Below are 22,300 nucleotides of genomic sequence, written 5' to 3' on the forward strand. Positions count from 1 at the left end.
GGAATGTGGAATTATCTCTATTGTGCCCCTCCCTCCTTACTTTTCCCCTGGCTGGTATGCTTCTCCCACCAAGGGCTTCCCAGTGCAGTTGGTGTAGCTGATGTTGAGTCTCAGAGCCAATAACTGCAGTGAGATCTGAACCCAAGACTTCCTGGCTAACGCTCTCTTCTAGGGTCACTCTACCCTGTTTCCCCGAATATAAGACATCCCCTGAAAATAAGACGTAGTAGAGCACAGGTGTCAAATTCGCGGCCCTCCAGATGTTATGGACTGCAGTTCCCATCACCCCCTGCCAGCAGGGGATGATGGGAACTGTAGTCCATAACATCTGGAGTGCCGCGAGTTTGACACCAATGTAGTAGAGGTTTTGCTGAAGTGCGAAATATAAGGCATCCCCCGAAAGTAAGACGTAGCAAAGTTTTTGTTTGGAAGCATGCCCGAAGAACAGAACACAGAAAAATAAGACATCCCCTGAAAATAAAACATAGCGCATCTTTGGGAGTAAAAATTAATATAAGACACTGTCTTATTTTCGGGGAAACACGGTAGCTCTTTCTGAATTCAGTGGGGTTGGCGTCTCACTTCCACGTAAGTATGCCTGAGCTTGCAGCCATAGCTCCTCTGAAGTAGATTTGGCCCTGACTATCAAACATGCTGTGCTGTGTTTTAAAACAATGCGTGCATTCTGTAATCCGAGTCCGGCCAGCGCATTTGGCACTACATGCCCTCACGTAAATTATACATTAAAGCAACCGGAATGGTGCACCAGGAATAGCAGAATGCTACAAGGGGCATTAGGATAACTCAGTAATCTCCGTATTTATAATGCACAGTGTTACTGCTAGTCATCGGGAGGGGTAAAGAATGAAACCACACTGGTGCGTGGAAATCTTGCTCATCCATCACCATCTGTCTCCTGAGAGATTTCCCGGCATGGCCCATATGGTATCAAGCCTTTCGGGCTAGAAACTTGCTTTTAAAAACTCTTGATATTTTTAGAATGCCGATTTCTGTCTCCTGTCCCCACTTCGGCGCAGGTACCGGCACTGTTTATAACAATCTTGGTTTCAGAGGCTGGCTAAGATGGTCTGCAGCCAAACAACTCGATTCAAGACCTGGAGGACTCTTCAGAGTCCTGCTCAAAGCAGTTTACTGTTCAAACAACAGCACAATGCCCGATTCTTTAATTCTCTTGCATCAAGACTACCTAAACAGCAGGCAGGCAGTGCTGGCAAATGACAGCATATATCACATTATTTATAGGTGAATGGAGTTACTGTGGCAGTGTCCCTCAAGCAGATATAGGGATGGAGATGGCATCGGGATTCTTTGCAGGGGCTGGTCATGGGGTGGGAAGGTCTAAGTCTTACTTAGTGATCTACTTACTGATGAGTCATTTTCTTAAGGCTAGGGAGGACGGGGCACTCCTGCTCCAGGAACTCGTCCAGGTACACGAAGACAAGCTCTCTCTTCCCCCAAGAGAGAAGGTCTTATCCAGAGAAGAAGAGGAGTTTGGATTTATATTCCACCTTTCTCTACTGTAAGGAGACTCAAGGAGGCTTACAAGCTCCTTTCCCTTCCTGTGCCCACAACAGACACCTTGTGAGGTAGGCGGGGCTGAGAGAGTTCTCTGAGAGAGGCCTGTTGGTTAGCCCAGGGGTAGTGGCTTCAGACAACCTGCGCCTTACCAGCATGGCCAATTGGCCATGCTGACAGAGGCTGATGGGAATTGTAGTTCCTGAACATCTGGAGAGCCGCAGGTTCCCTACCCCTGGACTAGCCCAAGGTCACCCAGCAGGAATGAAGGAGTGCGGAAACACATCTGGTTCACCAGATAAGCCTCTGCTACTCAGGTGGAGGAGTGGGGAAATCAAACCCAGTTGTCCAGATTAGAATCCACCTGCTCTTAACCACTACACCACACTGGCTCTAGGATGCTGTTGATCCTTGATGGTGCACTGAAGACTGTTAGCCAGCAACTGAATATGGCCACAGGTGTATTTTCTTCTTTCCCCCGATGGAACTGTCTGTAGTCAGGGCACATGACTGGCCTTGTTAATCTGACTCTTCATCTCTCCAAGTGGTGTCTACTCTTCAAGCGCTTGATATAAAGCCTGTAGTGGCTGGCAATTGATACTTCTATTCCAGTGACGGGAGGTTCTTTCGAGTGTCCAAGTGTTTCTTCTTGATCTAAAAGTGTTTGCTGTAGACCAGACTTCCTAACTTCATAATGGTAGCACTTCATATTGTTTGCAGGTGTGGACTATGAGTTGGTATTGCCCCTTTTGAGGGGGCAAAGGTGATCTATTTCCCCTAAATGCTAGTGCCAGACATATTGTTTCCATGCGGAAATGAAGATCATGTAGAAAAGAGAAGAATGCGCTGTTGACTCGGGCCCCTTCTGCGCATGCAGAATAATGCGCTTTCAATCCACTTCCACAGTTGTTTGCAAGTGGATTTTGCTGTTCCGCACAGTGAAATCCAGTTACAAAGTGCATTGAAAGTGGATCGAAAGTGCATTATTCTGCTGTGCAGAAGGAGCCTTTGCTATTCTGCACACTAAAATCCAGCTGCAAAGTGCATTGAAAGTGGATCGAAAGTGCATTATTCTGCTGTGCAGAAGGGGCCGTTGCTATTCCGCACACTAAAATCCAGCTGCAAAGTGCATTGAAAGTGGATCGGAAGTGCATGTGCGGAAGGAGCCTCATGGCCACTCCAATTATGTGGTATTCTGGGCAAAAGAGGAGGCAAGATGGTTTGCTGTCGCCTTCCTCTGCATATCAATCCCAGTCTTCTTTGGTGATCTCCCATCCAAGTACTAACCATGGCTGCCCTTGCTTAGCTCCCCAGCTTTGGCAAGCTCCGGCTAAGATGGCTGCTAGAGAAAACTGAGCACCCCCTTGTTAACACTGCATGCCACAGCTTGGAGAATGTCTCGGTCCCTTAAACATTACGGCGGCATCTTTCACTTCCAATTCACATTAACTGACTGGAAGCCAGGGATTGGTCATTTGCATTGCAAAGGAGAACTGGCTAGTAGGAAAGAGGTATGGGAGCAAGCTCTGCCCATATTGTCCTCTCCAAGCAGCAGTGGCGTAGGAGGTTAAGACCTCGTGTATCTAATCTGGAGGAACCGGGTTTGATTCCCAGCTCTGCCACCTGAGCTGTGGAGGCTTATCTGGGGAATTCAGATTAGCCTGTGCACTCCCACACACGCCAGCTGGGTGACCTTGGGCTAGTCACAGCTTCTCGGAGCTCTCTCAGCCCCACCTACCTCACAGGGTGTTTGTTGTGAGGGGGGAAGGGCAAGGAGATTGTCAGCCCCTTTGAGTCTCCCGCAGGAGAGAAAGGGGGGATATAAATCCAAACTCTTCTTCTTCTTCTTCTTCAAATGACACACAATAATAATATCATCATTTTACACACCCCACCGGTTCTCAGAGCATAACTGGCACTAGTAGGGGAATTTTGCAACAACTTGTTCAAAGGAAGGTAAGAATCAGTAGGTGAGGAAAGGTAAATGTCAAGGTAGTCAGTTCCCTGTACAAGCACCAGGTCATTACTGACCCAAGGGGTGACATCACATCACGATGTTTACTAGGTGTACTATGTTTATGGGTTGGTACCATTCTGTGCCACGGGGAAAGTTCGACCTGGTTTAAATACAGTCCCGATCAGGCAAAAGTGCTTCTTTATCTGATTTTTGCATGCGCTTAATTTTTTTAAAATTAACAACTGCTGCAATTAGGATTGTCAAAAGGCCTGGAGAAACATGTCCCATCCCTTTAGGTCAGTGATGGTGAACCTTTTGGAGACCGAGTGCCCAAATTTCAACCCAAACCCCACTTATTTATCACAAAGTGCCAACTCAGCAATTTAACCCGAATGCTGAGGTTTTAGTTTAGAAAAAAACGGTTGGCTCCCTCTTCCTCCGCCCCACCCACTCGAGCAGGGGCCAGCCTGCTCTAGCCTCCAGCAAGTCCCGTGCGCACCGCTCTGTGCCTCTCTAGCATCTCTGCCTCCTCTGAGCCCCCCCCACCCCCTCGGGCAGCAGCCACCTGGAGCACAGGCACCAAGTCCTCCCTTCTCACTGCGGTGCATGCACGTTGTGCTCAGTGGCCCAGGCCAGCCTAGATGTGTGTGTGTGTGATTTTCTGCCCCCACATGTCAAACTCTGTGTGCATGTGCCCACAGAGGGCTCCGAGTGCCACCTCTGGCACCCGTGCCAATAGATTCGCCATCACTGCTTTAGGTAAAGGCTGTCCCCTTGTGCAAGCCTGAATTGCAGAGGATTGCAATATGTAGACCATGGAGGCGAGGAGGGTTTTTAAAAATGAGAGTAGTTTAGCATTTCTGCAGAAGCCTCCAGGCGATCGAGGGCAGGGGCTGGCAAGACGGCTTTGCAGATGCCGGAGGGGTGCCCAGTTTGCGGCTGCATGTAGAAGCTCCGCAACACAATCTCATTGGACGGCAGCTGTTTGATCTCCCTTTTGGTCTCTCCAACTGTTTGATGGGAAGGCTGCGAAGCCCCCTGAATTCCATCAGCTGTCCTTTCCTGGTTCTCTGGAGCTGGCAGGCTTGGGGGAAGTCCTTCCAGTCCACAAGGGGCAGCCAGGGACCTAGCTCAGTAGGACAATCTTTGAGCTGAAAATTGTAAAGCGATTTGTATGTGAAAGCTGCAATCCTATGCATGCAAGAACCCGGAAATATGTCTTACTCACTGGCACTTAACTTCTGAGTAAACATGCTTAGATAGGCTCAGGCTACGTGAAGGCTACAATGGCCCATGAATCAGACACAGAAAGGTACGATTTAGACCGGTGATCTTAACTTTTCCGGATCCATTTTGAACACCCTATGCCAGTAAGACTCAGCAGCCTGGGAGAAAGATTGCCAACCTCCCAGTGCCGCCTGGACAACTCCTGAAATTACAACTGAAATCTTTTTTAAAAAAAAAATATTATTGTATTATTTGAATATTCCTTTTTATATTAATACTCTTCTTCGTTCGTTTTCAAACAATACATTTTCCCCTTTTTCCCCTCCCCCCTGTATTTTCTTCATAGTTTTATCAAACAAACAGCAGTAAGTTCATTCTTTGTAATCTCTTCTCCCATATCTCCTCATTGACTCCGGCTTCTTTCATCCAGTCCGCATATATTGTCCATATCTTCAAAATTTCAATCTGTTTATCTTGCCACAGTTTATTTTTTGTTATTATATCGAAAATGTCCAGTGTTACTTGTTCCCAGATATATTCCAACCATTTCTGGATTGTCCATTTTTTTCTTTTCTTTCCAGCCTAAAGCTATTGTTGCATGTGCTGCTTTGATCATTATTTTATACATATAGCTATATTTTTTTATCTACCCTCCTATCCTCCATTACACCCATGAACATTAAATCATTATTTATCCCAATATTAATCTTCACCAGTTTCTCGATATATAACATTACGGTTGTCCAAAAAAATTTCACTTCTATACATTCCGTCCACATATGGCTATAATATGCCTCCTGGCCTCCGCAGTGCCAGCATTTAGGACTAAGTCCTTTAATCACAACTGATATCTAAATCATTGATTTATACTAAATATTTCAAATGTGGTCAGCTAGTCTGCACGGCGGAGTTGCTTATAGATTTGGTTTGTGATCATAGCTGCCGTGCCTCAACCAACACGATAAGGCGGCTTTAGGCAAGCCGTGCTCTTAGCTCCGTCTGCATCGGGGTGGGGGCCGAGGCTTAGTGGCAGGGCATCCGTTTTGACGGCAGAAAGTCATCTCCTTTTAAAAGGACCAGATGACAGGTGATGTGAAAGACTTCGACCTGAGACGCTAGAGAGTCACTGCCTGTCAGAGAAGTCAATCAAACAGCGGCTTGACTCGGTAAAAATCAGCTTCTTCAGTATGGAGCTGGCAGTGGCCTACCTTACAAGGCCGGTTTGAGGACTGCAAGCTAGTGAAAAGCACTACGGAGCAGCAGTGGCGTAGGAGGTTATGTATGGAGCACCAGTGGCGTAGGAGGTTAAGAGCTCATGTATCTAATCTGGAGGAACCGGGTTTGATTTCCAGCTCTGCTGCCTGAGCTGTAGAGGCTTTTCTGGGGAACTCGGATTAGCCTGTACACTCCCACACACGCCAGCTGGGTGACCTTGGGCTAGTCACAGCTTCTCGGATTTCTCTCAGCCCCACCTACCTCACAGGGTGTTTGTTGTGAGGGGGGAAGGGCAAGGAGATTGTCAGCCCCTTTGAGTTTCCCCTTTGCAGGAGAAAAAGGGGGGATATAAATCCAAACTCTTCTTCTTCTTCTACACGAACCATCACTATTACTCGTGGCTCACCTCACATGGGTGTTGTCATAACCCGTGACTAGCAGGATCACTGATAGTTGTTACCACGGTTCGGTTCTTAGTCTGTTGCAGGGCCCACTGGCACTATATTCTTCCGCCAAACTGTCCATTTTAAGTGCCCACTGTCTCCTGAGAATGTGCAAAGGACTCTGAGACTGATAGCTTACCAGCCTAGGATTGTCAGCCTCCCCAAGCCTTACCCTCCTACCCCTAAATCTCCAGGTACTTCCCAACCCAGAGCTAGTAGCACTGTTATCCTGCTCATGCTATATTTATGGGTAGGTTGGCCCCTTCCTTTCTAGCGCTGACCTAGCCACTGTGATCCATGCAACGGTCACCTCCAGGCTAGACTATTGTAACTCGCTCTTCGCGTGCCTTCCCTCGCGTTTGATCCGGAAATTGAAGCTGGTCCAACATGCGGCGGCTCGTCTGCTCACAGGGGGCGCCTTCCGAGAACATATTCGCCCTGTGTTGCGCCGCCTGCATTGGTTACCGGTTGAATTCCGAATCATCTTCAAGGTGTGGGTATTGACCTTTAAGGCCTTTTTTTATTGACGGCCTCGGACCCTCGGTACCTTCCGGGACCGCAGATTACCCCATATGTCCCTAAATTCCACTCCTCTGCGTTCTGCAGGAGGCCAACTTACTGGAGATCCTCTGGCCCCTCCATGCACGCTGCTGGCCTCCCACTTTCGGGTTACACATTGTGGGCCTTTACAGCTCTGGCCCCAGCCTGGTGGAACACTCTACCACCAGCTGTCCGGGCCCTGCGGGACCTTGGAGAATTCCGCAGGACCTGTAAGACTGAGTTGTTCCACTGGGCCTTTGGAGAGACCAGCCGCTGAGACCCCCCTCCCTCCTGCCATATAGGGGTCCCCAACATCTTCGGGACCCACTGTGCTTTCTGGGAGGGTTGTATACGGGTTTTCGTGGGATGTTGTTTTTAGAATGTGCTTATTTTAATTCATCTGTATGTTTTACACATGATATTATATTGTTCACCGCCCTGAGCCCTTCGGGGATACGGCGGTATATTAAATAAAATAAAATAAAATAAATAAATCATCATCATCATCATCATAGGCCACACCAATTGCATTCTTGCATTCTTCTGTAGGGTGGTAAGGTTGAGTTATAGAATTTTTCTACTTTAGGTAGATTCATCTGTTGCTGAATCCGCCCCGTAGAACTAACAGACAGCAAGAGCCCGCATTCCTGGCCCTTTCTGCTTTGCTTTGCTTGACTGCATTCCCCTTCCATTCTCCAGTGCAGAAGTTCGCCTTGCATAACTTTGCGATCCTTATCTGCCTTGTCACCTTGAGCACAGGAAGGCACAGCTTGTCACGAAATTGTTGACACAGACTTTGAATTCTTGGGCCGCCTATTTAGGTCATCCCCCTAAGACGGAGCCACTGCCTTCTAGGGCCTGCAGAAATCATAATCTAATCACCACAATTCTGGTATTTGAAGCTTACGGAGCAGCCATCGCTTCGGTTACCCAAGCTGAACTGAAATGTAAAACCAAAACAGCGAAAAGGCATATTAGTTTTCAGCCATTCTTTCACTTTGAATAAATGTTAGATGTGAAACGGGGAGAGTGATTGACGGACTTTCGCATGGCTTTTCCCCATTGCTCTGGGACTGGGAATTTGGGTCTGACAAAACCGATAAAGGCTGATGGTCGACTTTCCTGCGATAAAGTCGAGGCCGTACAAAATGGAGACAGCGGAATTCAGAACGCTGACAAATGTAGATGGGAATGTCTAATCCTGACGGTGCCAATTTACGTTCCAGTGCTGTGGAAGGGAAATGATCGTTCCGTTGATTTTAACGGTGGTGAATGGCGTCTTCCGGATTTCAAGCAGCATGTGACAGAAGATACAGAAGAGATTCTGTCAAGAAATCTGGGTTGTGTCAAAGATCAAGATTTTTAAAAAATTGTAATCAATTGAAAAAATGCTGCCTTGGATCTATGACATTATTCCCCTCCCTCTTCTCACTAGCTACTACAAAGACTTTCCTCCACTGTGGTGTGCTTCCTCTTCCACGTGTGCGAGATTGTTGTTTTTCAAGGCATCCCTTTACACACAACAGCAGTAACTGCAGAGGAACTGAGTGCCACAGCAGAGGGAAGTCTCTGCAACGGCTGGAGAGAAGGGTAAGGGGAATTACGTCATAGGTTCCCACGAACGGTTGCCAGCCTTTGACTGTGGTAAAAGACATAGAGTTTGAGGTGAATCCTAGACTGTCCCAAACTGTGGTGATGCCACCTCCAGTTACATAGCCAGAAATAATATCAAGAGATACGATTTTGCCCTCGTCCCCATTGATTGCAAGTTAGGGAATTGGGTATAATGGCAGGGGTTGCCCTACTGGCAGCAGGTAAATGGCAACCCTATATTCAAACCATTAATTCCAGGTTATGGAAGAATTAATCTATCCAGTAATGGGGATGACTGGCCAGAGTAGACAGACATCACTTTTTTGAGACATTTGCAGAATGGGATAATTCGATCCAAATATATTTTTTCCTCTCCAGAGTTGACGGCTAGTAGAGATGTCAATATTTTATTTATTTATTGATTTGATTTGATTTGATTTGATAAACCGCCCTACCCCCGAAGGGCTCAGGGCGGTGTACAACAACAAATAACAAGACGATAAAACAAATCAAATAGCCCCAATTAAAACAACACAAAACAATACAAAAATATGACATAATTACACCATGAAAACTACAGATAGAGTACTAGGGGACAGGATGGATGGATAGATAGATCGATTGAGTGAGTGAGTGAGTTAGTTAGTTGATTTACAGTCATTGACCAGCAAGATCCAAAACATTAAAATCATAAAATTTACAGATATTAAAGGGGACAGCACTTGTGGGGGACACTATTATGGGAGGGGAGAGGTCTTCGGTTTTTAGAGTCACCCTAAGGCCATCTGGGGAACAAGACTATAGTTCCCATGAGGTCATTGTAGGGTTATCAGTGTTGGAGTGAATTCCTAAAGATTTGGAGTCTGGGAGGGCAGGATTTTGGGAGGGGAGAGTCCTCTGCAGGGCATAAAGTCATAGAGTACATCACCAAAGCAACCATTTCCCCCAGGATCTCTGTTTTCTGGAGACCAGTTGTAATTCCAGGAGACCCCATTTGGAGGTTGACAAACCTAGGCCATGGTGTTTGCTGATTCCTATGGTCCACTTGCTGCTTGAAGGGCCTTGAACAGGAAAAAAAAAAGATCCCCAGACACATTTTGGTAGGTCCCTAGCTGCTGTTGCTGGCACTTCATAAGCTGAATGCCTTGACTTTGGCCACAAATGCAAATTTCCTTATGCCTTTTGGCTTGGCCGCCTTTCTATGTGACTGATCAGGAAATATGGTCTGCCCTTGCTTTGGAAACTGACACCAAACAGCATCCCTTCCTTAAAGGAACGAGCCAATCCTAGCTTTCCTCCACCTCCTTAGCACAGAAAGTGCTTCAAAAGATGCACACAAATGTCAACAAGTGTCCATTCAAAAGCAACTGGTCCCTATCATAAGAACATAAGAACAAGCCAGCTGGATCAGACCAGAGTCCATCTAGTCCAGCTCTCTGCTACTCGCAGTGGCCCACCAGGTGCCTTTGGGAGCTCACATGCAGGATGTGAAAGCAAGGGCTTTCTGCAGCTGTTGCTCCCTATCACCTGGTGTGTTAAGGCATTTGCAATCTCAGATCAAAGAGGATCAAGATTGGTAGCCATAGATCGACTTCTCCTCCATAAATCTGTCCAAGCCCCTTTAAAGCTATCCAGGTTAGTGGCCATCACCACCTCCTGTGGCAGCATATTCCAAACACCAATCACACGTTGCGTGAAGAAGTGTTTCCTTTTATTAGTCCTAATTCTTCCCTGCACCCTTTTCAATGTATGCCCCCTGGTTCTAGTATTGTGAGAAAGAGAGAAAAATTTCTCTCTGTCAACATTTTCTACCCCATGCATAATTTTATAGACTTTAATCATATCCCCCAATCAAAAGCCACTGGTCCCTATCATAGGATGATGCTTGGCTTGGAACCTGTCAGCTCCGCGTGGTTAGCTCTGCACCTGTGGCCGCCATTTTTGTATCGTTCCCACCTGGCCAGCAGGCATTTTGTCACGGCATCCACTGCGCATTCCAAAGTCCAAAATCCCCTGCAGACTCAGCAAAGTTAGGGAGCCGAGATTCACGCTCCGGTTCTCGCAAATGTTAATTACATACAACTGAGAGATGCTTATAATTCGTGGTTAATGATGCATTTCTGTGACATTGTTGCCAAACAAGCGGTCCATTCCATTGCACTGAAAATAAATTCTAGAAAGCTCTCATTATCTGCTTGGTGACTGATTCTTGAATGAAATGCTGACCTTTCTACATTAAGTGTTACTTTTGACTCGTGAGTCCGTCATGTTATAACTGCGCTTCGGTTATATTGTTATAAATATGCGCCTCGGGAAGATCTTAGTAACAGTGCTAGTTGTGAAATGATGCCATCCCAATGTACCACTGAGACTTGGACAGAATTAAGCAATAATCCCTGTGCAAATTTGATAAACAAATAGGAGTTGAAATCTGGCTATTTCATACTAATTAGAACGTGGCTGTTCTGCATATTCATAGACATGTTTGCGTGAGGTTAGTAAGTAGACACATCAAATAAAAGCAAAGGTGAAGAATGAAATACCGGAGAAAACTTATCCTGGCCACACAACTAACTTAGATTCAATCAATCGATCAATATTTTATTTCAGTCAAAGACCAGAAAATATCGAATATAAAATCCAGATAGTACATTTCCAGACCAGAAACAAAATAAAATTGAGATAACCAGTTTCCAAAGACTGTTTGTCCAAACCATAATATAAGTTCAAGTTAAAAACTGGAATAAAATTTGAATAAAAGATAAAATCATTGATCCAAAGTTCCTATTTTTATTGCCCTACTTGTCCACGCCTTTTAACCACATATATTCAGTTCTGAACAAAGACTCCAGAATGATTAAATATATATATATACACAATAGGGCCATGTACAAATACAGGAGATTTTTCTGCCTCTTGATTGGTTTGGGTACAAGTTGTACTGTCACAGAACTGCATAGAAAATAGCTATAGGTTTCCCCTGCCCTTTAAAAATGATCTATCACCCTTGGAATATCAGTCATAATAAATAATCTCTGTGCAGAAACTAAGGGCCATTTTGACATCACTGCTCTCTCCTAGTTCCTGGATTCCAAGGTGTCCACAGTGGTGCATACATGAAGTCCGGAAGACTTGCTGGTTTTGCTTACTGCTGGAGTATGGAGACCTAGCCATCGTCACTTATGCCTGAGTGTCCCCTACATTAGAATCTGGAATGTCCAAAAGATTTGCTTCATCATCAACTCTTGAAACATAGGATCTCAGGTAGAAGAAGAGAAGAAGAGTTTGGATTTATATCCCCCCTTTCTCTCCTGCAGGAGACTCAAAGGGGCTCACAAACTCCTTGCCCTTCCCCCCTCACAACAAACACCCTGTGAGGTGGGTGGGGCTGAGAGAGCTCCGAGAAGCTGTGACTAGCCCAAGGTCACCCAGTTGGCGTGTGTGCGAGTGCACAGGCTAATCTGAATTCCCCAGATAAGCCTCCACAGCTCAGGCGGCAGAGCGGGGAATCAAACCCGGTTCCTCCAGATTAGATACACGAGCTCTTAACCTCCTACGCCAATGTTTTGCATCACCATTACTGGAGCTTTTTAACTGGAGATGCCCAGGACGGAACTTGGGACTTTCGAGATGCAAAGTAGATGTTCTAACACTGAGCTGCAGCCCCTCCCCCCTTTCCACAAGCTCTTTTGCTGACTCCGACCCGCTGTTTATTGATTTGAGAGATTTCTATTCTCTCCTTTCAAGAAAACCCTAGGCAGCTTACAGTAATGAAAGGGAACATATCAAAAACACCAGTCTTAATAAATAGGTGCAATCATAAAAGCCATTGGACCGCGGTCGATTAAAACTGCCACGTGTCAAAACAGCGGTAAAATGAAAAGCAGTGAAACACAGCAGCATCCCAAATGTGGTCCACATAAGATCCATCTATCAATCCTGGCACAAGAGGAGGAGGAGTTTGGATTTATATCCCCCCTTTCTCTCCTGCAGGAGACTCAAAGGGGCTGACAATCTCCTTGCCCTTCCCCCCCACAACAAACACCCTGTGAGGTGGGTGGGGCTGAGAGAGCTCCGAAAAGCTGTGACTAGCTCAAGGTCACCCAGCTGGCATGTGTGGGAGTGCACAGACTAATCTGAATTCCCCAGATAAGCCTCCACAGCTCAAGTGGCAGAGCTGGGAATCAAACCTGGTTCCTCCAGATCAGAGTGCACCTGCTCTTAGCCACTGCTCTTAGACACTACGCCACTGCTGCTCCAGTGGAGGTACAGCCAGCCACAAATTGGCTGCCACAAGGGGTAGAGCTAGCCACAAAATGGCTGCATCTGGAGGCAGAAGTCCCCCCCCTCCCCGTTTTTAATTACCTAGTCAAACACAATTGTCTGCCTCACCCCACGGTTCCTCCATGCCACATGGCTACTCTCTACCCTGTCTGAACGTCATTGCGCTGCTGCTTCTGATTAACCTCCTAGCAACTACTAAGAGGCATCTGACACAAAATCAATACTGGAGACTCTCAGGAATATAACCTTGAGAAGCCCAAGAAAGACAGAGGAGAACAGCCGATAGAACACGGGTAATGAAAATGGGCAGAAGATAATAATGGGCATGATTCATCCATTCCTGCGTGTGTAGAGAGGGGTGTGTGTGTGTGTTATGCAAACAGGAGAGACATCCTCAGCAGAGGTGGGATCCAGCAGGTTCTCACAGGTTCCCGAGAGTAGGTTACTAATTATTTGTGTGTGCCGAGAGGGGGTTACTAATGGGTGATTTTGCCACACGATTTTTGCCTTAGTAACGCCCCTCCTCCTCCTCAGCAGTAGCACGCAGAACTTGAAGCAGTCTAGCAGGAGGTGCACCGACGTGCTTGGCAGCCTGGAGCCTGCGCGCGCATTCGTTTCCCGCCCAAGGACCGCTGCGAGCGGCCATGCGTCCTTGCCACAGCCCTCAGCTTCCCAGGAATGTTCCCGGCACTCGGAATGCCCGGCCACGCCCCCGTCATGCCCCGCCCAGCCCCATTGGCGCTACATCACAGTTTGAATCCCACCACCATGGGAACCTGTTACTAACATTTTTGGATCCCACCACTGATCCTCAGTCTACAAAGCTTTCATTGCCCCACCTTCTGCTAGCCCTATGTTTAGGGTTGCCAACATTGGGTTGGAGATTTTAAGGGTAGAGCTTAGGGATGTGGTGCCCAATATTTCTTTACCAAGTATCAAGCCAACAGAAGAGAGTTTTAAGTAGCTTTGTTTGCAAAGAAAGGGGAGACACCCTGCCTGGGTTGACTCCGCCGAAACAGTATATCCACAGCATGTTTATTTCCTTCTCTTGAATTCGCAACACCCTTTCTGTTCCCCCCATTGGCTTAGGGTACTTAGAGTCACAACTTTCTGGTCCACCTATTTACATGTTACCCCTTGATATGTTGCCCCCTCCCATATTCTTCCTGTATGTTCATTATTGACGTCTGTTATTCAGACTGGGATGTTAAAGTTAATATTCATTAGCCTATTAAGCATGCTCAATGCATACAATCTGATGCAAGCCTTGCCCTTTAGCCTAGTTACTCAGTTTGATTGGTTTTAGCCGGTTTTGTCCTGTTCTAGCCTGACCAACTGCGACATCCTCTCATCTCATTTCCTCATTCTTGTAGAAAACACATTCTTCATTTATCTACTATGGCAGCCATTTTGTGGTTGGCTCGTGGCAGCCATTTTGTGGTTGGCTCTGTCTCCTGGGGCAGTCATTTTGCGGTTTGCTCTACTTCCTGTTGCAGCTATTTTGAGGTTGGCTCTACCTCCCACGGTAGCCATTTTGTAGTTACTTGCACCCACTAACATGTCAGAATTGCTAAGATACCCACATGCTCAAAATATTGGGGGAACCTTAGTCTTCACAATTGTCACTCCCTAGCACTCTCTTAATGTTCTTTGATAGTATTTATTTATTTAGGTATTCAGACCCTGTTTTTCTTCTTTCTTTCTTTATTATTTGACTTATAGGCCGCCTCACCCCCGAAGGGCTCGAGGCGGCTCACAACATGGCTGTTATTCAGACAGCAATCATATAACATAGCCCTTAACCTATTACCAGATTAAAATCAGGATTTAAATTTAAACATTTAAAATTTAAGCAGCAGTTTCATAAAATCGGCGCCCGATCCAAAGGCTGAAAAGAAAGGGAGGGAAGCAGGAGGGCCTGAGATGGTATCCGAAAATCAGGCCCAACTGGGGTGGAAAAGGATGGACACTGGCAGCCTCATCTGCCATTGCAGCTTCAGTGGGGGGCAGTAGAACTGCGGCCGGCCCCTCCAAAGGCCCGGTGGAAAAGCTCTGTCTTACAGGCCCTGCGGAACTCACCTAGGTCCTGCAGGGCCCGGATAGTTGGAGGTAAAGCATTCCACCAGGCAGGGGCCAGAGCCGTAAAGGCCCTGGCCCGAGTCGAGGCCAGCTGCATCATCGCGGGGCCAGGGATCACCAGCAGTTCTGCCACCGCCGAACGCAGTGGTCTATGAGGGACGTAAGGGGTGATGCGGTCCCATAGGTATGAGGGCCCCAAGCCGCGTAAGGCCTTAATGGAGACAGTAAGTGGCTTACAATGTCATTCTTTCCTCCTCCGTTTTATCCTCACAACAACAACCCTGAGATGAAGGTTAGCCTAATCACGTGTCACTGGTCCAAGGTCATCCAGTGGATTTAATGACTGCATGAAAATTTGAATCTGGGTCTCCCTCTTTCTATCCTGGTGCCTCAGCCACCATACCACAATCCTTTCAAACTCTCACGGCGTTCAGTGTAGCCTCTTTCTGCCTCTTCGTGTTACATCAGCACCTTCCCATGAACCGTGGCCTCAAAACTAAAATTCTCACATCCTGAAATATTCTATTTTGGGGCCGCTGAAGCCCCTCAGCCTTGACTCGACGAGAGACCCGACTCAGACACGAGAGCATGTCACAAAGATCTCATCAGGATTTGGTGCAAACTCCAGGAGACTCCGGGCCATCTCTGTAGGAATCCGGAGCTCTTCTGTCGGTTCTGAGAACACTTCAAGCAATTGCAAAGCACAATGCAAAGAAGCTTTCAGGAGGCCGACCTTTGGCCTCCGGAGCCTTATTCCGCTCTTAGCCTTATTCAGCAGCTCTGTATACACACACATGCACAATAATAATATATAATAGGACCGAAAACAATCATATGTGAGCAAGAAAGGGACGATCTAAACAAGGACTGTTTTGAACTGCCAAAGGATTATTTTCCTGCAATGGGCTGGGAGTGGAATGGGCTTGGAAGGGGTCACACAACAGAATATCATGCTACTCTCCCCATAAAAACCAGGCAAATCCATCCCTCTAGGCAAAATCCAATTGTATGTTTACTCAAAAGTGAATGGCCTTCATCAAAGGTTCCTCTTCTCTCTGCAATTTCCCTTTGTTTTACAGCCCAATTAACTCCCTTTGTATTAATTGCATGGCTAGCCAGGACATTCATGAATCAATTGTTGGTTATCAGTTCTTTGTTGGGAAAGGAAGGAAATCAAGGGCTGTTTTTCACCTTGCGGACCAAGCCACTGCTTATTATTTTAATTTTCTTATTTCCATAATTTTGAAATGATTTTGTAACAACTGTTAAATAGTATTAAAAGCAGGGTTGCCAGCTACCTGTAGGGGAAAAAATGTCCCTTTTAATAGAGGCTTATTGGGCTATTGCTCACAAGGTGATATTATTTACCTCTGTGCCATGAAAATCTTCGTCTGCCCATTTCCGCACATTAAGAAGAAGAAGAAGAAGAGTTTGGATTTATATCCCCCCTTTCTCTCCTGCAGGAGACTCAAAGGGACTTACAATCTCCTTGCCCTTCCCCCCTCACAACAAACACCCTGTGAGGTAGGTTAAGCTTCTGTTAAAGAGACAGAATGTTCCCTCCAGGCCTGTTAGCCATCCCAATTAAAAGTAATTAGAAAGGCTTTGCCTGCAATGTAGGAAGCAGTATTTAACTCCCCACAACAACCCCTCAAACCTAAACTGATAATTAAGAATTGACCGAAGGATGCCATAGTGTCAAGCTCTGGATCTGTACTCTGTAACATTCGGTTCAAAAGTCGTTATTGGCAGACAACGGTTAGCAAGAGGTCGAAAGCCAATTCTGTATATGGCTTTCTCAAACACCCTATATCACAGGTGTCAAACTCGCGGCCCTCCAGATGTTATGGACTACAGTTCCCATCATCCCCTGCCAGTATGATGCTGGCAGGGGATGATGGGAACTGTAGTCCATAACATCTGGAGGGCCGCGAGTTTGACACCTATGCCTTATATCAATCCCCCAACACCGCCCTCTTCCTTCTTCCCGCTTCTTGTAAGGCTGACCACACTCACACAAAGTCAACTTTAGAACAAAAACAAACTTTATTGAATTGTGTCGCCCTGACTACAAGGTGCTGGAACTGAGGGTTCTTGCCATCAGTCCCAGTATATATAGCAGTGGTTCTCAACCTTCCTAATGCCGCAACTCTTTAATACAGCTCCTCATGTTGTGGTGACCCCCAACCCTAACATTTATCCATTTTACTGATGGAGAACTCTGATGCAGAGAGTCTTAGGCGACCCGTGTGAAAGGGTTGTTCAACCCCCAAAGGGGTCCCAACCTCCAGGTTGAGAACCACTGATATATAGGGTATTTGAACGGGCGGTCGTAGCTACGATTGGTCCTTTTTCCCACCGCCGAGAATCAGCGGGAACTTGTAGATTCTGGGAAATGTAGTCCTGACATTTCTACCCAAACTACAAAAGCACATAGAAAGAGAGGAATGTGTGAAAGACTCAAGGCCAGGGAAGAGATAAGGCCACTTGGTCCTGGGCACTTCTGCTTGGTTCTCTAGGAGGCAAAGTGAAAGTACCCCCCAACACTCCATCCCCCTCCCTCCATACCAGACTGCAGCTATGCTTCTCCAGATGCCAGGCTCCCATTTGGCACATAGCTGGCAAGAACAGGAAGTAAATAAACTGGAAACAACAGGAGAGGTCATAGAACTGGGGAAGCTGGGACATAGTGGGGTGGCGGTCAGAGATGGCATGCCTTCACTTCCATGAAAAACCCAGAAGTGACATCAGTCCTCTCTAGGAATCGCTGGAAACCACAGGGTTTCTGGCATTCCTATAGAAATGGAATGATGCTTCCAGGGGTCCCCCCCCACCCCCACCCTGGAAATAACATCACATCATTGGACCAATAGGCATCCTCCCCTCTCTCTCTGGCTGCCACTCTGAGCCCACTGCATGAAACAAGAAGGGGCTGGAGATCCCAGTCCTTGCTGTGGGGTTGGCCACTCTGGAATAGGAGGAAAATTTAAAGAGACAGTAGCCCAGGGAAATCTCAGTAGCCTTTTGACTGTCCAAAGCCTGATTCTGTAACGTTGTTCTATATTTTAAAATGTCCCTACAAATCAGATCTTTAAAAAGATGAGAAGGAAGAGGGGGAAATGCTGGATTGCAATAAACTGCCAAAACGGTGCCAATGACTGGCTGACACGGTACCAACTTATTTCTTCCTCTTGTTAGTTAGAAACTACAAAAGGACTCTAAGTTTTTCTTTGTTGCCAACGCACACACGCAGGCCTAGAGATGCTCTGCTTTGCTTGGCCTCCGTGCACTGTGCTTGTAATGCCACAGAGATAGTAGGAAAGGAAAGCAAGTGGAATATATATACCTGTGAGTAACAATGAAGATAGCAAGGTCAATAGGTGAGGGCATCTGAATAGAAGTTGCCTGGCATGTGAGTAACAATGAAGATAGCAAAGTCAATAGGTGAGGGCATCTGAATAGAAGTAGCCTGGCCTTTGTTCCCTTCGTTTACCAGAGAGATTACCAGAGAGATTACCAGAGAGATTACCAACACTGCTGACATGTTTTCTGTTGCAAACTTGTTTCTTCCCCAGACCATCTCTTCCCTAAAACTAAGAGCCAATCCTGACTTTCTACCCTTCATCAAAGTAGGCGGTGCTTCCGAAGAAAGCAGGCGTTTCCCCTGTGTCTGCAAGGAGCACCAATTTGGAAACAGCTAACTCCGCTGTGGGGTCTCCCAACATTTTGTGACTACCGTCAGTGCCCCATGGCAGCCATTTTCTTGTTGTAAGTGCACTGTCTCTTCTCAAAATTCCCCCAATGCCCAATGGCTCAACAAGAGAGGGAATCTTTGTACTAGAATCTTTGTGGAACGAGTCTCAGGAGTCCCAGAATAAAGTTATTGTAAACAAGCAGTAGCTAAGGTGGTCACCCTGGTCTTATCCAATTGGCAACGGGCAGGGTTGCCAAGTCTGGTTTGCGAAATTCTTGGACATTTAAGGGAGACAAAAGTCTTGGAAGGGGTGTGACCTTAGCTGGGTATCTTGCATAAGTGTCATGCTCCAAAGCAGCTGGAATCATAGATTCATAGATGGCCATCCAGCCTATGTTTAAAAACTTCCAGCACATTCCAGAGGCAGCCTATTCACTGTCGAACAGCTTTTACCGTGAGGAAGTTCTTCCTAATGTTTAGGTGGAATCTCTTTTCCTGCACCTTGAACCCATGACTCCTGGTCCTGGTCTCTGGAGCAGCAGAAAACAAGCTTGCTCCTCCTTCAACATGATATCCAGAGGTGGGATCCAGCAGGTTCTCACAGGTTCCCGAGAGTAGGTTACTAATTATTTGTGTGTGCCGAGAGGGGGTTACTAATGGGTGATTTTGCCACATGATTTTTGCCCTAGTTACGCCCCTCCTCTCAGCAGTAGCGCGCAGAACTTGAAGCGGTCTAGCAGGAGGTGCACCGGCGGGCGTGGCAGCCTGCACCTGCGTGCATTCGTTTCCCGCCCAAGGACCGGCTGCGTCCTTGCCACAGCCCCGTCCAGCAATGCCCCGCCCCCAGAATGCCCAGCCATGCCCCCATCGTGCCCCGCCCAGCCCCATTGACGCTACACCACAGTTTGAATCCCACCACCATGGGAACCTGTTACTAAAATTTTTGGATCCCACCACTGATGACATCCCTTCAAATATTTAAACACGGCTTTCGTGGCTCACCCCTTAACCTTCTCTTCTCCAGACTAAACATACCCAGCTCCCTAAGCCGCACCTCATAGGGCATGGAATGCAGACTTTCTGCTATTTTGGTTGCCCTCCCCTGAACCAGTTCCAGCTTGTCAATATCCTTCTTGAATTGTGGTGCCCAGAACTGGTCACAGTATTCCTGGTGAGGTCTGACCAATGCAGAATAGAGTGGTACTCTTGCGTCCCTCGATCTAGACACCATACTTCTATTGAGTGCCACATCAGTTAAACAAACTACCGGTATATAAATAAACCATGCACCAAACAGAGTATCTTAGCAGTGTTACACAAAATAGTAACCAATATATAAGCCATTTCCAGCTAGACCAGTGTGACTGTTCACCCTCACCCCAGAATGGTCAGCCACAACTATGTTCATTCACTGTTACGGATGCAAAATATTTCCCTGTAGCAGTCTGGGATTGGGTGGGAGAGACTGAAAGAAATCTCACCCAGCTCCGTTCTGAACAAAGGTCCTTTTGCATAAAACACCCTTGCTGTGTTGACAGATACCAGAGCAGAAAGAGGAAAGGACATTTTATGATGTGGTTTTCCTATATGGTTTTGCCTTAATGGAAAAGTTATCCTGGCATGTTACAAACCAGGCACACGCTCCAAGAATAAAACTGTGGGGCAGAAGAATGAGTCACCCAAAATGAATGCATTCCAAAATTGGTAATCTCCTGTAGTATCAGATACCAGGGAAAGATTTCCCCCGAAGTGATTCATGACAGAGACCATCGGGATCACAAGAATGACATGTTCTTTCAATTTCCCAGTTAATTCTGACCTCACCAGTCACTTCCGTTTTCCAACCACTGCTATGCAAACCCGTCTTTTATCAGACTGCTGCTTTCCATCCAGGCGGGAAGAGCTTGTCTGAAATTTGCTGCGATCCTCATGTAAACATCTGCAACTGCCAATTAACAGCTGATAGGCTGCCAATTCCTTCCCCCTCCCGTCGTAAACACGGACCTTGGATAGGACGCTACAGTTCCATCAATCCCGAAAATTCTGCCAGCGCTTCCAAACTCCTCCATGCTTTCAAGGAATGAATCACGGACCGGCGTGATGTGTTCTCCCGTTATCTGCATTCTAATAATATTCTTGTTTATTTTACAAGCTTCATTCTTGGGTGCGTGTGTGTGAGTGTTAAGTGTTGTCAGGTCCCACACGACTTACGGCAACCCCACAGGACTTTCAAGGCAAAAGATGCTCAGTAGTGATTTGCTGTTGCCTGTCTCTCTATGGCAGTGATGGCGAACCTTTTTGAGACCGAGTGCCCAAATTGCAACCCAAAACCCATTTATTTATCGCAAATTTAACCTGAACACTGAGGTTTAAGTTTAGAAAAAACAGTTGGCTCTGAGGGATGCGTTACTCGGGAGTAAGGTTGGTGGTAGTCGGTGGCTTTGCTTTGAAGCAACCGTGCAACTCTTCCAACGGGTGAAACACGACCCTAGGAGGAGGGTTTACTCAGAAGCAAGCCCCACTGCCAGCAACTGAGCTTACTCCCAGGTAAAGGATCGCGCTTTAGCTCTTCGCATGAAAATCAGTGGGGTTTAACAGTGCTTAACAGGGTTACCTACACTGCTTCCCCAAAACTAGGTCTCAGGTTTAATGCTAATAATCGGGCCCAGCGGCCCAGGCCAGCTTAGATGTGTGTGGGGGGGGTTGGGACTCTGTGCGTGCCCACAGAGAGGGCTCTGAGTGCCACCTCTGGCATCTGTGCCATAGGTTTGCCACCACCGCTCTATGGTATCCCTGGTATTCCTTGGAGGTCTCCCAGCCTTGGAGGTCACAATCAGGGCCATCCTTGTTAGCTTCTGAGATCTAAGGAGATCAAACTAGCCTGGGCCATCCAGCAGGTTCATGCTTACATACCTAGGATTCCAAGGGGTCAATCAGTGATGATATTTTAATGCTATTTTTTAAAGAGCTGTCAAGTCATAACTGACCCAAGGCAATCCCTCATTGAGTTTTCAAAGCAAGCAATGGGCAGAGATGGTTTGCCATTACCTTCTGCCTAGTCACCTTGGTCTTCCTTGGTGGTCTCCCATCCAAGTAATAACTATGGCTGACCCTGTTTAGCCTCCAGGTTCCGGTTAGCTCAGACTAGTCTGGGTTATTCAGGCTTTTATAGCTCCTCTTTAATGATATAACTCCTCTAACTACTCATCCCTGAGAGATACAGTTCATGTAGCCTCAAGCTCACAGAACCCATGATGCAGTGCGAGAATATGCCAAGCACACAGGCAAAGACATCCAAGGCCTGTACTGATATTTACAATGTCGTGTGAACTGTTGTGCAAATAAAAGCTGCCAAAATCCACACTGGCAAATATATTTTACTGGAAATTCAGCGCTCAAGAATGGGATATGAAATGGACATATTTTCTGCCCACAGTGTTTGCTCCGAGCATGTTCATGGACAGAGAACATTGAGGTATCGGAACAGTCATCTGAGTTCTCTGGAGGCCGGTTCACATGAGCAATTATTACTTGCTGACTGTAGAGTCATGACGAATTCTATGTGTGAATGAACTGTAGTAAATGGATCATCGCTGCTTCCATATTTACTTAATTGCATCTCTATAAGGTAGTGCTGTGGCTCAGCAGATGAGCATTTCCTCGGCAGGCAGAACACCCCAGGTTCAATTCCAGGCATCCTCCTCAGAAGGATCATGTTATCAGGTGACCAGC

General features: G+C 46.7%; 1 protein-coding gene across 1 annotated transcript in view; it reads right to left on the reverse strand.

Moving 5' to 3' along the window:
• Nucleotides 1–4,327: 4,327 nt before the first annotated feature.
• Nucleotides 4,328–22,300, reverse strand: part of SHROOM3 (shroom family member 3) — a 228,812-nt gene continuing 210,839 nt past the window's right edge. The window contains 1 exon segment of the mRNA XM_048508765.1: nucleotides 4,328–4,619. Within this exon segment, the coding sequence (XP_048364722.1) occupies nucleotides 4,328–4,619 (292 nt within the window).

This window comes from Sphaerodactylus townsendi, linkage group LG10, assembly GCF_021028975.2.
Source record: "Sphaerodactylus townsendi isolate TG3544 linkage group LG10, MPM_Stown_v2.3, whole genome shotgun sequence".
NCBI lineage: Eukaryota > Metazoa > Chordata > Lepidosauria > Squamata > Sphaerodactylidae > Sphaerodactylus > Sphaerodactylus townsendi.